General features: G+C 42.4%; 1 protein-coding gene across 2 annotated transcripts in view; it reads right to left on the bottom strand.

The window, feature by feature from the left end:
* Positions 1-16129, bottom strand: part of LOC109876059 (von Willebrand factor A domain-containing protein 5A) — a 33885-nt gene extending 17756 nt beyond the window's left edge. Inside the window, exons 1-8 of one of the 2 annotated variants that reach the window (XM_031795465.1) lie at positions 15985-16129; positions 7996-8046; positions 7671-7873; positions 7173-7395; positions 6668-6843; positions 3467-3581; positions 3093-3268; positions 2777-2865 (exon numbers count right to left, since the gene is read on the bottom strand). In XM_031795465.1, coding sequence (XP_031651325.1) covers positions 2777-2865; positions 3093-3268; positions 3467-3581; positions 6668-6843; positions 7173-7395; positions 7671-7873; positions 7996-8038 — 1025 coding nt within the window. In that variant the 5' untranslated portion in view covers positions 8039-8046; positions 15985-16129. The remainder of the gene's footprint in view (positions 1-2776; positions 2866-3092; positions 3269-3466; positions 3582-6667; positions 6844-7172; positions 7396-7670; positions 7874-7995; positions 8047-15984) is intronic. The other variant, XM_031795464.1, reaches the window with a different exon arrangement.
* Positions 16130-16393: the final 264 nt, after the last annotated feature.

Below are 16393 nucleotides of genomic sequence, written 5' to 3'. Positions count from 1 at the left end.
GCCTCAGGTTCGACCCCAGGCTGTGTCACAGCCGGCCGTGACCGGGAGACCCATGGGACGGGTCGAACAATTGGCCCAGTGTCGTCCAGATTAGGGGAGGGTTTGGCCGGCCGGGATTTCCTTTCCTCATTGTGCTCTAGCGACTCCTTGTGCCGGGCACCTGCAAGCTGACTGCAGTCGTCAGTTCAACAGTGTTTGGTGCAGTTGGCTTCCGGGTTAAGCGAGCAGTGTGTCAAGAAGCAGTGAGGCTCTCGACCTTCGCCGAGTCCATAGGGGAGTTGCAGCAGTGAGACAAAATCGTAACTTCTGGCCAATGGCATTGCGTGAGAATGTTTATCCTTAAATTAAATACCCCCTATTCTCCAATTTTGTGTGATATCCAATTGGTAAAATTTTTATACATTGGCCATGCGGTCAATCCAGCATGACTTCTGCCGCGTTCAAGAGAACTGGGAACTCTGGGGAAAAAACTATCTCCGACTGGGAAAATAACTGAACGCTTATTCCAAGTCGGGAACTCGGGCATCTTTCTAGAGCCCACAAGAAGGACTGCCATGCCACCTTCCTGTTCAAGTGAGCACAGCACAATAAGGTGAGTCCAAAAATGTATTGTATGCTGCTACATAAATTATGTAATATGCCAGGGAGATATGTATACTGTAGCCAAGAAAATAATACTAAGTGTATGTTGTGTAGTAAGCAGTTAGTAGACCATGTGCCTCACTCTAATAATTTGGTCCCTTTTCCCCCTCATGTAGCCTATAGCCTGTTTTCAAGAAATGTAATCATTGAATATTGTAAGAGCTTTCATTGTCTGCTTATAAGCCCCCTTTATTTAACCTACGGTTCTGACTTGGTGTACAGGGAGAATACTGTAAGAACGGCCCATGTTCTGAATTCTGCTGCTGTACATTTCAAAAGCGCTGAACAAATAGTTATATTGACTACGTCCGACCCAGCTTGGATTGCCTCTTATCCGCTCGTCGTTCCCTTATGCCATAGTTTATCCATCTCAATTGTTAGTAATAACCATATTTGTTTAAGCCAATCAGCCATATCAGCTATGTTTTTTGTTTTGTTTTTAAAGGCAGTAATGAGGCTGAATGAACTGTTTCGCTGCCAGACAAGGCTCGCTGATAACCAGGTGTAGCGGTAGTAAGGATTCACTCCATAGTGCTGAAAAGAAAGCTCTGCTTTTGGGACAGCTTTATGTTGGCCCTAACATTTTGTGGGCACCATTTGTTACCGTTATAGTGCAATGAATGTATTGTTTAGTGTTTGGGTCTTTGCTGGCATGCATCAATGTTTTTTGTTGTTGTTGTTTGACCCACCAAGATTTACATGCTAAAATCGCCACTGATAATACATCAATCTACTTGCACATCATCATCTGCACATCTGTCACTCCAGTGTTAATGCTAAATTGTAATTACTTCACCACTATGGCCTATTTATTGCCTTACCTCCTCACTTCATTTGCACACACTGTATACAGATTTTTCTATTGTGTTATTGACTGTACGTTTGTTTATTCCATGTGTAACTCTGCGTTGTAATTTGTCGCACTGCTTTTCTTTATCTTGGCCAGGTCGCAGTTGTAAATGAGAACTTGTTCTCAACTGAACCACCTGGTTAAATAAAGGTGAAAAAAAAAAAAATCATAAGTGATATTCTAACATTGTCACCCATCGGACTATTCTTAATTGAATGTTGTCTTTACATTTAATAAATTAGTGATATTTATTTTGACTTAGAATGGACCATTATCATGCACCTGTCTCAGAACAGGGGCATGAGAAAATAGCACTTCAATAGCAAATGGAGGACTATGCACATAAACAGCGAATGGAGGACTCTTTTGCCATGGTTCATTTTCATGAGCAATGTGCTTAATATTAGGAAAGTTGATGAATAAATATAGTAGGCCTAGCCTATAGAGGCCATCAAAACTCTGTTTTCTCATGCAATTGCATAGCCTACAGAAATGTTGCACAACATGAGCTCATGGGCTCTCATGAAGTGTTTGATGACATTTGCATTGATGTCAGAGTGATTAGAGGGACAATAGAGTGCTGAGTACCAGGCAGTTAGAAAGTTTGCTAGGTTACTAATGACCATCAGCAGCATCAGAGCTTGGAGAAGCCTAACTACCGTAACTAAACGGTCATGTGGAATTTGACTGCCTTCATGACTCTAGAGACAGCAGGAGTGGTAGAGATACTCTTAATGATCGGCTATGAAAAGCCAACTAACATTTACTCCTGAGGTGCTGACTTGCTGCACCCTCGACAACTACTGTGATTATTATTATTTGACCATGCTGGTAATTTATGAACATTTGAACATCTTGGCCATGTTCTGTTATAATTTCCACCCGGCACAGCCAGAAGAGGACTGGCCACCCCTCATAGCCTGGTTCCTCTCTAGGTTTCTTCCTAGGTTTTGGCTTTTCTGGGGAGTTTTTCCAAGCCACCGTGCTTCTACACCTGCATTGCTTGCTGTTTGGGGTTTTAGGCTGGGTTTCTGTACAGCACTTGGAGATATCAGCTGATGTACATAGGGCTTTATAAATACATTTGATTTGAAATAAAATAAAAGATGTAAACATTAACTGTCAAACACTGTCACTGATTATCTTTGGATTTGGACTACATGGTACAACATACATGATAAAACCCTAGAATGACACAGCTAAATGTGTTTGTAAAAAACTGAACTCCCTCAGACACTGACTTGAACTGATTGAGATGAGGGTTTGGAAGGAGAGAACACTTACGGAAAGAAGGACTCATATCTGGACCCAAAACCGATTATGTTGAAGTAGCAGCCCATTGGCAGGCTTTTTAGCAAGAGCAGCAGAGTATCCTGCAAGAGAGAAATTCAACAAGTTTCTTTACTCTTCAATAAACCATATAGGACAATCGTAAAGACCAGAAGAATACAGCGTAACCACTGTGTACTGGATTTCACTCTAAACTACCTCTTGGTGACTCCTGTGCAGATGGAGATGTTAATTTACTAGTGCAGGGTTGTGTGTGTGTGTGTGTGTGTGTGTGTTTTGTGTGTGTGTGTGTGTGTGTGTGTGTGTATACCCTGGCACTGCCAATGCGGTCCTGAGCCACAGACCCATTGTGCATGGGGCATGACATGCTGCCAGAGCGATCCACAACAAAAAGGAATTCCCCGAGTGAGGTCATCGATGACATCACATCGTTGGGGAACTCTGGGTATAGGCTCAGCATGACCAGTGGGTCGCCCATCAGAGAGCCTAGGAGCGATAAAGAGAGACAGACAGAGAGAGACAGAAGTGTTCAACAGCTTTTCTCCTCTTTCTCCATCTCTACATCTACTGTATCTTCTGTCTCACCATGTCCCACCTTGTAGACATGGATTAAGGTAGTAGACTAGACTACTCATTGATCTCATCTCCACAAATCTACAACAGAGTACCCCCCCCCCTCCTCACCTGGCTTGGCAGAAGCCTGTGCTGCCTCTACTATAGCAGTAGGCTGATGGGTGTCTTGGTAATACAACAACAGCTCAACGTCCCGGTCAAACTGATGACCTGCAGCCAGACTGACCTGCAGTTAGAACAACATTCACATGAAGACAGAGCAGTCAGAGGGAATTTAACAACTATGAAGGATTCTGATCGTTCATGATGCTAGTGAGAGTGCACGCACACAGACATACATAGATACAGTACCAGTCAAAAGTTTGGACACACCTACTCATTCAAGGGGTTTTTCTTAAATTTTACATTGAGGAATAATAGTGAAGACATCAAAACGATGAAATAACACATATGGAATCATGTATTAACCCCAAAAAGTGTTAAACAAATCAAAATATATATATTATAATACATTCTTCAAAGTTGCCACCCTTTGCCTTAACGATCATGAAGGCCTGATTCACACAGTCTCCTCTGAACAGTTGATGTTGAGATGTGTCTGTTACTTGAACTCTGAAGCATTTATTTGGGCTGCAATTTCTGAGGCTGGTAACTCCAATGAACTCATCGTCTGCAGCAGGTAACTCTGGGTCTTCCTTTCCTGTGGCTGTCCTCATGAGAGCCAGTTTCATTATAGAGCTTGATGGTTTTTGTGACTGCACTTGAAGAAACTTTCAAAGTTCTTGAAATGTTCCAGATTGACTGACCTTCATGTCTTAAAGTAATGGACTAATGTTTCTCTTTGCATATTTGAGCTGTTCTTGACATAATATGAACTTAGTATTTTACCAAATATGGATTTCTTCTGTATACCAGCCCTACCTTGTCACCACACAACTGATTGGCTCAAACGTAGGAAATAAAATCCACAAATGAACTTTTAACAAGGCACATTTGATAATTGAAATGCATTCAAGGTGACTACCTCATGAAGCTGGTTGAGATAACGCCAAGTGTGCAAAGCTGTCATCAAGGCAAAGGGTGACTACTTTGAAGAATCTCAAATATATTTTGTTTTGGTTTACATTCTTTTGGTTACTACATGATTCCATACCATCTACTGCACCTTGCCTATGCCACTTGGCTATATATAGTTGAAGTCTGAAGTTTACATACACTTAGGTTGGAGTCATTAAATCTCATTTTTCAACCACTCCACACATTTCTTGTTAACAAACTATAGTTTTTGCAAGTCGGTTAAGACATCTACTTTGTGCATGACAAGTAATTTTTCCAACAATTGTTTACAGACAGAGGTTATTTCACTTATAATTCACTGTATCACAATTCCAGTGGGTCAGAAGTTTACATACACTAAGATGACTGTGCTTTTAAACAGCTTGGAAAATTCCAGAAAATGATGTCATGGCTTTAAGAAGCTTCTGATAGGGTAACATTTGAGTCAATTGGAGGTGTACCTGTCAATGCATTCCAAGGCCACCCTTCAAACTCAGTGCCTCTTTGCTTGACTGTAACGGCTGTCGTGGGAAGAAGGTGAGGACCAAAGCGTAGCGTGGTAAGTGTTCATCTTATATAATGAAAAAACTAAACACTGAATAACAAACAAAGAAACAACCGAAACAGTTCTGTCTGGTGCAGACACACAAAGACTGAAAATAACCACCTACAAAACACAATCGGAAACAGGCTACCTAAATATGATTCTCAATCAGGGACAACGATTGACAGCTGCCTCTGATTGAGAACCATACCAGGCCAATCATAGAAAAACTAACATAGACAACCCACCCAACTCACGCCCTGACCATACTAGAACAAAAGACAAAACAAAGGAACGAAGGTCAGAACGTGACATTGACATCATGGGAAAATCTAAAGAAATCCACAAAGAAATTGTAGACCTCCACAAGTCTGGTTCATTCTTGGGAGCAATTTCCAAAACGCCTGAAGGTACCACGTTAATCTGTACAAACAATAGTACGCATGTATAAACACCATGGGACCAGGCAGCCGTCATACAGCTCAGGAAGGAGACACGTTCTGTCTCCTAGAGATGAACGTGCTTTGATGCGAAAAGTGCAAATCAATCCCAGAACAACATTAAAGGATCTTGTGAAGATGCTGGAGGAAACAGGTACAAAAGTATCTATATCCACAGTAAAACGAGTCCAATATCGACATAACCTGAAAGGCCACTCAGCAAGGAAGAAGCCACTGCTCCAAAACCGACATAAAAAAGCCAGACTACGGTTTGCAACTGCACATGGGGACAAAGATCGTACTTTTTGGAGAAATGTCCTCTGGTCTGATGAAACAAAAATACAACTGTTTAGCCATAATGACTATCCTTATGTTTGGAGGAAAAAGGGGGAGGCTTGCAAGCCAAAGAACACCATCCCAACCGTGAAGCACGGGGGTGGCAGCATCATGTTGTGAGGGTGCTTTGCTGCAGGAGGGACTGGTGCACTTCACAAAATAGATGGCATCATGAGGTGGGAAATGTGTGGATATATTGAAGCAAAATCTCAAGACATCAGTCAGGAAGTTAAAGCTTGGTCGCAAATGGGTCTTCCAAATGGACAATGACCCCAAGCATACTTCCAAAGTTGTGGCAGAATGGCTTAAGGACAAGAAAGTCAAGGTATTGGAGTGGCCATCACAAAGCCCTGACCTCAATCCTATAGAACATTTGTGGGCAGAACTGAAAAAGAGTGTGCGAGCAAGGAGGCCTACAAATTTATTGTGGGATGCTTGTGGAAGGCTACCCAAGTTAAACAATTTAAAGGCAATGCTACCAAATACTAATTGAGTGTATGTAAACTTCTGACCCACTTGGAATGTGATGAAAGAAATAAAAGCTGAAATAAATCACTACTATTTTTCTGATATTTCACATTCTTAAAATAAAGTGGTGACCCTAACTGACCTAAAACAGGGAATTATTACTAGGATTAACTGTCAGGAATTATGAAAAACTGAGTTTAAATGTATTTGGCTAAGGTGTATGTCAACTTCCGACTTCAACTGTACATATTCTCATTCACACCTTTAGATTTGTGTGTATTGGGTAGTTGTTGGGGAATTGTTAGATTACTTGTTATATAATTACTTCACTGCCGGAACTAGAAGCGCAAGCATTTCGCTACACTCGCATTAACAGCTGCTAACCATGTGTATGTGACCAATACAATTTGATTTGACTGTATATCAAATACACACACACACATGCATATGAACACACACACAAGGTACCGTGGCTTGGGTTTTCTCTGTGTTGAGGTAGTTGAGTGGGTCCAGGGGACAGTTGGACTCTATTCTACAGATGGGATGAGGGGACGACACATGGGCACTGAGGGACAGACTGTAAGGCACAGAACCAGCAGGCACCGAGGACACCAGGGCACTGCCACCACTACCCCTGTCTGACCCTTAGTGAGAGATGGGGTCAGGGAGGGAGGAGGAGGGAGAGACAGAAGAAAGAAGGATAGAGAGGAGAGAGAGACCCACAAATTAGCATGTTTTGTTCTAGCCCAGCACTTCCACCTTTCAAGTCAACAACACGTCAATCAGATGTTTTTAAGATAGACTGGAACTAAAGCCTGCACCACTCCCTGTGGGTCTCCAAGAGCAGGACTGAAGACCACCACCCTATGGGACCAGCTGCTGGTTCCTAGTCACACTGCTGCCCACAAGGTTTTATTCTGCACTGTGATGTATTAGTGGTTTGTGTCTCTCCATACAGGGTCCGTGTTCTTACCCTGGGGTTGATAGCGGGGGTTGAGCACAGCTGGAAGGCAGAGCCTCAGGCCATCGTCAGCCTGTACAGCCAGCTCTGTCACATAGTCCAGGCTGACAGAGGCCTTCTCCCCTGGAGGCAGGCTACCCACACTCAGCTTGAACACATCCGGGCTCTCATCACTCTCCTCCAATAGGAAGGCCTGCTGGCCCGAGCTCAATAAATCATCATACTGCTCCCGCGCCTGAGAGGGGAACAGAAGAACACAAGGACACATCATCAGCCTGAGACATTAGTGATATGAGAGCTGTCAAAAGGATAATACTGATTCTTGAAGCTCTGCAAGTCATAGACTGCTTGGTTAACAAATTGGGTATAGTTGCCCACAGTAAGACTTTACACCAAGTTGTTCTTAAACCTGTGTAGTAACTATGTAACTATGAATCCTGCAACAAATTATACTTTTGTGGATCTGCATTGTTGCTTTTGTCTCATTGTTGACTTGTCATCTCCCCTCACCTTCTGTTTCTCCTGAACCTCAGCCACCACCTCAGTCTGTCCTATCTTGGCGCTGAACCTGCAGACAGCAGCCTCTCCTGGCAGAGGGAAAACAAAGATGGCCTCCAGAGGGTTCTCCTCCTGGTTCTCATACTGCAGAGTGGAGCTCACAGTGGCTACATGCCCCTGGACACTCACCTCCACAGCAATACTCTTCAGAGGCACTGCGAGAGGGAGCGATGGATGGAGAGAAGATAAACAAGATACTGATGAGAGCTCATGCCTGGGAGAATGAAAATCCACACAGACATGGAAGTAAACAATAATTTCTGCTTTCAAACAGTACCTGGTTCATTCTTGACTGTTACCAATCCACAGCAGTTCACCATTTTGGCACCTGAATGGGGAAGTCGGGTGTGATATTATTGTCCTCTTAACTCGAATTAGGCACTGTTCACATTACTTCAATTAAGTTAAATGGCGTGTAACAATAAATCGTAATATGCCAAGCGTCTATGATAAATTGTTTTATAAAAGGCAGCCACAGAATGCAACTACTGACAGTAAGATAAGGGCCATTGGAGAGGTGTATCTAACCATGATGGACATGCTCCATAACTGCTGGTTGCTGATAAAGAATATTGCTTTGTCAGGTAATCCAGTATTGGTCTTCCCAGAACACATTTTCTCATACAACAGTTGCATTGTGTAAAAAGGACATAACCATGCCTGAATTTCTTGTGAACAATAAACCATGAAATGATCACAGCAGCTTGACACAATAATGTTAATCTCTGTCCAGTGTCCATCCAGTGTAACATCTGGTTGAACTAGTCATAGAGATCCTATTCAATTGTTCCATTTAGGTTCTCTCCCTGTTTCAAAAGTTTCATACTAATTACACGTTTATGGGCAAGGGGTGAATGTAGTTCTTCTACCGGCTGTATTTTTCTTGTTTTGCCCAGAGCATTAAAGTCTAAGAATTTAAACTACCATCGGTTGGCAAAACATTGGCATGATAGACATGTCACAATTGTCTCTTGCTGTAAGCACATTTGGTTTTGTCAACTGTAGCACAGTATTCAAATGATCCCGAGCCAAGCAGCCACATTATGAAAACAGTAAGTGATTTAAACTTTAAGATGGTATGAATTATACAAATAATAACTTTAAATAGCCTTCAGGTCCTGTGGAGTAGGTTACTGTACCACCAAGTACATTTTGCTCTGTCCAGAGTACCCCTGAAGTACTCGCTCATGTGCATGTAACCAGTTTGCCTATGGTCTCATGAGTCTTCTCAAGTACCCCCTATGGATAGGCCAAATACCCTCAGGGGTCCTAGTACCCCAGGTTGGGAAACACTACTGTAGACTGCCAAATAAATTGCAAACAGATATAATCTGGGAAGCATCAGATGACTCAAAATGTTTTGAGAGGAACAAAACAGCCATGCAGAAACAGGGGGTGGAACTGTAAATATTGGTTACGAACATAACTATCTCTAACCTCTTAGAGCTACTACCCCCCTACTTTTTTCAATTTCCGCCTGAAGACATACCCAAATCTAACTGCCTGTAGCTCTGGCCCAGAGGCAAGGATATGCATATTCTTGGTACCATTTGAAAGAAAACACTCTTGAAGTTTGTGTAAATGTGAATTGAATGTAGGAGAATTTAACAATAGATCTGGATTAGATAATACAATCAATAAAAACATGTTTTTTTCTTTTTATTGTTGTATCATCATAATCTTTAAAATGAACAAGACAAAACAACATTCAGATAGGATGATGGGGACAATTTCTGTGAAAAACACAAGAGGGCAACAGTACTTGTGCAAAGTTTCAGAATGATAACTTCCAAAATGAGTGTGCTACATGACATTTATAAAGAAGTCACAAGTAGCCCAAATGTACCCAAGTGGCCAAATTGGTGAAGGAAACAAATAACTATATACAAAACGCCAAAATGGTATTCTAACACACAACCCCCCAAAAATTGAGAAAAAAACATGGGGAAAAAAAATATGAAGAAAACAATACACTGCTCAAAAAAATAAAGGGAACACTAAAATAACACATCCTAGATCTTAATGAATGAAATACTCTTATTAAATACTTTTTTTCTTTACATAGTTGAATGTGTTGACAACAAAATCACACAAAAATGATCAATGGAAATCAAATTTATCAACCCATGGAGGTCTGGATTTGGAGTCACACTCAAAATTAAAGTGGAAGACCACACTACAGGCTGATCCAACTTTGATGTAATGTCCTTAAAACAAGTCAAAATGAGGCTCAGTAGTGTGTGGCCTCTACGTGCCTGTATGACCTCCCTACAACGCCTGGGCATGCTCCTGATGAGGTGGCGGATGGTCTCCCGAGGGATCTCCTCCCAGACCTGGACTAAAGCATCCGCCAACTCCTGGACAGTCTGTGGTGCAACGTGGCATTGGTGGATGGAGCAAGACATGATGTCCCAGATGTGCTCAATTGGATTCAGGTCTGGGGAACGGGCGGGCCAGTCCATAGCATCAATGCCTTCCTCTTGCAGGAACTGCTGACACACTCCAGCCACATGAGGTCTAGCATTGTCTTGCATTAGGAGGAATCCAGGGCAAACCGCACCAGCATATGGTCTCACAAGGGGTCTGAGGATCTCATCTCGGTACCTAATGGCAGTCAGGCTACCTCTGGCGAGCATATGGAGGGCTGTGCGGCCCCCCAAAGAAATGCCACCCCACACCATGACTGACCCACCGCCAAACCGGTCATGCTGGAGGATGTTGCAGGCAGGAGAACGTTCTCCACAGCGTCTCCAGACTCTGTCACGTCTGTCACATGTGCTCAGTGTGAATCTGCTTTCATCTGTGAAGAGCACAGGGCACCTGTGGCGAATTTGCCAATCTTGGTGTTCTCTGGAAAATGCCAAACGTCCTGCACGGTGTTGGGCTGTAAGCACAACCCCCACCTGTGGACGTCGGGCCCTCATACCACCCTCATGGAGTCTGTTTCTGACCGTTTGAGCAGACACATGCACATTTGTGGACTGCTGGAGATCATTTTGCAGGGCTCTGGCAGTGCTCCTCCTTGCACAAAGGCAGCGGTCCTGCTGCTGGGTTGTTGCCCTCCTACGGCCTCCTCCACGTCTCCCGATGTACTGGCCTGTCTCCTGGTAGCGCCGCCATGCTCTGGATACTACACTGACAGACACAGCAAACCTTCTTGCCACAGCTCGCATTGATGTGCCATCCTGGATGAGCTGCACTACCTGAGCCACTTGCGTGGGTTGTAGACTCGGTCTCATGCTACCACTGGAGTGAAAGCACCGCCAGCATTCAAAAGTGACCAAAACATCAGCCAGGAAGCATAGGAACTGAGTAGTGGTCTGTGGTTACCACCTGCAGAACCACTCCTTTATTGGGGGTGTCTTGTGAATTGCCTATAATTTCCACCTGTTGTCTATTCCATTTGCACAACAGCATGTGACATTTATTGTCAATCAGTTTTGCTTCCTAAGTGGACAGTTTGATTTCACAGAAGTGTGATTGACTTGGAGTTACATTGTGTTGTTTAAGTGTTCCCTTTATTTTTTTGAGCAGTGTATATACATTTACAAAATAACATGGGTAACTATTTACACACTTTCAATATTTGAAAGACCCTCAGTCCTCTATCAAATCAAATGTATTTATATAGCCCTTCGTACATCAGCTAATATCTCAAAGTGCTGTACAGAAACCCAGCCTAAAACCCCAGACAGCAAGCAATGCAGGTGTAGAAGCACAGTGGCTAGGAAAAACTCCCTAGAAATGCCAAAACCTTGGAAGAAACCTAGAGAGGAACCAGGCTATGAGGGGTGGCCAGTCCTCTTCTGGCTGTGCCGGGTGGAGATTATAACAGAACATGGCCGAGATTTTCAAACGTTCATAGATGACCAGTCAAATAATAATAATCATAGTAGTTGTAGAGCATGCAACAGGACAGCACCTCAAGAGTAAATATGAACAGTTTAGGGTTCCATAGCCGCAGGCAGAACAGTTGAAACTGGAACAGCAGCAAGGCCATGTGGACTGGGGACAGCAAGGAGTCATCATGCCAGGTAGTCCTGACGCATGGGCCTAGGGCTCAGGTCCTCCGAGAGAGAGAAAGAGAGAATTAGAGAGAGCATACTTAAAATTCACACAGGACACCGGATAAAACAGAAGTACTCCAGATATAACAAACTGACCCTAGCCCCCCTGACAAACTACTGCAGCATAAATACTGGAGGCTGAGACACAAGGGGTCAGGAGACACTGTGGCCCCATCCGATGAGACCCCTGGACAGGTCCAAACAGGAAGGATATATCCCCCACTTTGCCAAAGCTCTACACAATATTGTGCTGCTGAGGTATAATAAACATACATACACACACACACACACATATAGATATGAGTACAGGGAACATAAGGTTGAATATATTATTATAGACATGCTACATATACTGTCTCTTATATTATGACATTTCAGCTAGATCTACTGTCTTTATTATATTACAACAGACCAGGTGTATCGACTGTCTCCATTTCACTTTGGCCATTGTTGTGGGCCTGTCCTCCCCTCAAAAGCCTCAAATAGGCTATGTCACAAATAATATTTTATATTATTAATTTCAAACAACGGCATTAGCATGAGAAGAACTTACCAGACCAAAACGGTGACATTGTTCCTCTTCTGCAGGCAAGTTACAGATTATACACAGTGGCTACAACGGTGTCCTCTCCGTTCAAAAAATATTCCTCCACTTGGGAATCGCTAAATGAATCGTCCTACAACAATCTCGGTCTCACTTTTCCGATCAATTTCTTCTAAAATTGTGTGTACATCTGTATATCTAGACTTAGATTTAGCTTTCCCTGACTTAGTCGCCATACTGATTGATATATAAACAGCTGAATCTGTGCGTTTACCAAAACTACACTGTGCGTAAAATGCGTAGCTCCTTCCGGAATAAAACTTCAATAGCGAATGACTCTTTACGCTGGAGTTTACGACATGGGACTACCTCATGAAGCTGGTTGAGAGAATGAGAGAGTGTGCAAAGCTGTAATTAAGGCAAAGGGTGGCTACTTTGAAGAATCTAAAGTAGATTTTGATTTGTTTAACACTTTCTTTGTTTACTACTTGATTCCATATGTGTTATTTCCTAGTTTTGATGTCTTCACTCTTATTCTAAAATGTAGAAAATAGTAAAAATAAAGAAACCCTTGAATGAGTAGGTGTCTAATCTTTTGACTGGTACTGTATTTTAGAACAAGAATATCAACACAACTTTTTTTTATCAATTTTACTGAGTTACAAGTCAGACGGAAATCAGTGAAATTAAAAACATTCAATTTATGGGCTGGGGTGCAGCCACGGGTTAATTTTCTTTCCCCCACAAAGGCTTTATTACAGACAGAAATACCCCACGCTTCTTGATATGCTACACCTGTCATGTGAATTAATTATATTGGCGAAGGAGATCTGCTCACTAACCGGGATGTAAAGAAATTTGAAGGTCAGTCAAAATGAAGAACTTTGAGAGTTTCTTCAAGTGCAGTCACAAAATCTTTCCTTTGGTCTGATGAGTCTAAATGTGAGATTTTTGGTTCTTACCACCTTTGTGAGACAGAGTAGGTGAACAGATGATCTCCACATGTGTGGTTCCCAACGTGAAGCATGGAGGAAGAGGTGTGATGGTGCTTTGCTGGTGACACTTTTATTTAGAATTCAAGGCACACTTAACCAGAATGGCTACCAAAGCACTCTTCTTCTTGCCATCCCATCTGGTTTGTTCTTGGTGGGACTATCATTTGTTTTTCAACACAACTCCCAAGTGGGCTGCCGAGTGGCGCAGTGGTCTAAGACACTACATCCCAGTGCAAGAGGCATCACTGCATTACCTGGTTCGTATCCAGGCTGCATCACATCTGGCTGTGATTGAGAGTCCCATATGGCAGCGGAAACTGACTTGCCTAGTTAAATAAAGGTTAAATAAAAATACACTTAAGAGGACACTGATCTTACACACCTCCAGGCTGTGTAAGGTCTTCTTACACACCTCCAGGCTGTGTAAGGTCTACTTGACCAAGAAGGAGAGTGATTGAGTGCTGCATCAGATGACCTGCCCTCCACAATCACCTGACCTCAACCCAATTGAGATGAGTTGGACCGCAGAGTGAAGGAAAAGCTGCCAACAAGTGCTCAGCATATGTGGGAACTCCTTCAATCATTCCAGGTGAAGCTGGTTGAGAGAATGCAAAGTGTGTGCAAAGCTCTCATCAGGGCAAAGTGTGGCAACTGTGAAGAATATCAAATATATTTAGATTTGTTTAACACTTTTTTGGGTTACTACATGAGTGTGCTGCCGAGTGGCGCAGTATTGTATTATTTCATCGTTTTGATGTCTTCACTATTATTCTACAATCTAGAAGAAAAACCATTGAATGAGTACGTGTGTCCAAACCTTTGACTGGTACTGTATATTTCTCACAAAACCATTATCATAACCTATTTAACATGTAGCCTAGAGTGGGTGCTATATCTGCACCGCCTAGGCTAGATAATATGCTAATTCATAAACACTAATGATTCAGCCGTTTACTTGGTTTATTTTGTAGGTTTTATATTTGACCCCACCTACTATTTCAATCATGTGTAATGTTCTGACTATTTTGATTAAAATTAATATTGTTAAGAGGTCCTTCTGTATGCTAAATGTAGAGTTATTTATGCAAATTCTAGTTGTGAGAGTCTTATATACACACCTAAATAGCATGAATAATTAGTAGACAGATGTCAGTGTCCCATATCATAAAATTACTGATCTAGTTCAAGTGGTCTCTGAACAATAGAATAGAAGACAAAAAAAATTAAAATCACTATTATCTCCGGTCTCCCCAACATTATACATTTCTGAACATTCTGTAACGATGCACACTCTTGAACAGACCTTGAGCTGCAGTCACTTTCCTTGCTGCTCTGGCAGTCATATCTAGCCCAGCCAATACATACGCCAATATGCTCTGGCAGCCAAAACAGACAAATATTCCATCTAAAAATGAATCGTTTCTCAATTGCGATACAGTTCTAGAAAAATAATGTCCTTTGATTTCTTTACCACATGAAAACTATTTTTAAAACGCAAAATACACACGTACTGTACACCACAGGAGGATGGTGGCACCATAATTGGGGAGGACAGGCTCGTGGTAATGGTTGGAACGGAATCAGCGGAATGGTATCAAATACATCAGACACATGGTTCCGATATGTTTGATGCCATTCCATTCTCTGTTCCAGCCATTATTATTATCCTCCCCTCAGCAGCCTCTTGTGCTGTACACTGTTTCAACCTGCTCTATCACAGTTGCAGCCGACAGTATTTTTCAGTGACAACACATTTCTGGTGGCCTTCCATTACACACAGGTGTCCAGAGCATGCTATAGATGGCTAATTAGCACGTGGTCACTCTCTCTGCGTCTACACTTGACACTAACATGTGACTTCTGCCATCAGAATGGGAAGATCACATTGAAAAGTCGCATTGTGGCTGTATTGTGTTCAGATCTGTCTGACCTCTTCAGGTGGTCAGGGACGCACGCATTGTGTGCGGGTTGTCTCCTCAGTCTTGACACAATCAGGCTACAGAAATGCAAGGGCCTCCAAAGTGGCGCACAGTTTAAGGCACTGCATCTCAGTGCTAGAGGTGTCACTACAGACCCTAGTTCGAGTACAGGCTGAATCATAACCGGCCAGGCTGTATCACAACAGGCTGTGATTGGGAGTCCCATAGGGCTGTGCACAATTGGCCCAGGGTCGTTAGGGTTTGGCCAGGGGTAGGCAGTCACAGTAAATAATAATTTGTTCTTAACTGACTTGCCTAGTTAAATATTGTTTTTAATCTAAAAAAAATGCTAGAATGTAATCCCACTAGTTCGTGCTTGGCTCGGCCCACCTCGTCCAGATTCCGGGCTCTTTAATAACAAAACGCCCCATCCAGAAGACGCCGCCTCACAATGGCTTACGTGTAATGTAATGGAACTTCGTGATCAATGGCTTGTCACGCCCTGACTGCGCCTATTCTAGCAAGCTAAACCTCCATAAAATAAGGACAATGCGATACTGTATGTTGATATCGAATTGAATGGCTATTTATAACGTATATTGGCCACCAACAATAATAAGCAAAGTAGGCTACGGCCATTTCAGTGATGTCTGATTAACTCTTTTTTGTTTGTTTTCCAACTCAACGCTGTCACATAATACGCTAGTCATCCCCAAACGAAGCTGCTCTGTATCATATTACCTTGAAATGTGTGATAGGCTGGTTTTCAATGATTGCGTTTTACTGGTCCTCGTGATAAAATCCCTCCGTTTCTACTTTCGTTTAGAAATAATATTTGAAGAGGCTACTTCCTCCTGGTTTATAAAGGCAAACGCCAATAGTAATCGTTGTGCATTCAACCCATTGGCCAGTGTTCATTGTCACGCCTACTATCTTATTTGCTATTGGTGATCTGACAGTGTGAACGATATTACAGTTTTTCTCAGTCGCTTTGGTGCATTTCTTAAATCAAAAGTGCAATTCTTGATACTACTTGTACAAATTCCAAATCATCTTGTCACTTGTGCACATCATTAAAGCAATTTCTTATTCCTTTGAACAAATTGCAATTGATAATGTACAAGTGTCAGCTTTTTTTCCACATTATCAA

This window comes from Oncorhynchus kisutch, linkage group LG18 (genome assembly GCF_002021735.2).
Source record: "Oncorhynchus kisutch isolate 150728-3 linkage group LG18, Okis_V2, whole genome shotgun sequence".
Classification (NCBI taxonomy): Eukaryota; Metazoa; Chordata; class Actinopteri; order Salmoniformes; family Salmonidae; genus Oncorhynchus; species Oncorhynchus kisutch.
Note: the sequence above shows the minus strand (reverse complement) of the source record. Positions and strands in the feature narration are given on the sequence as shown.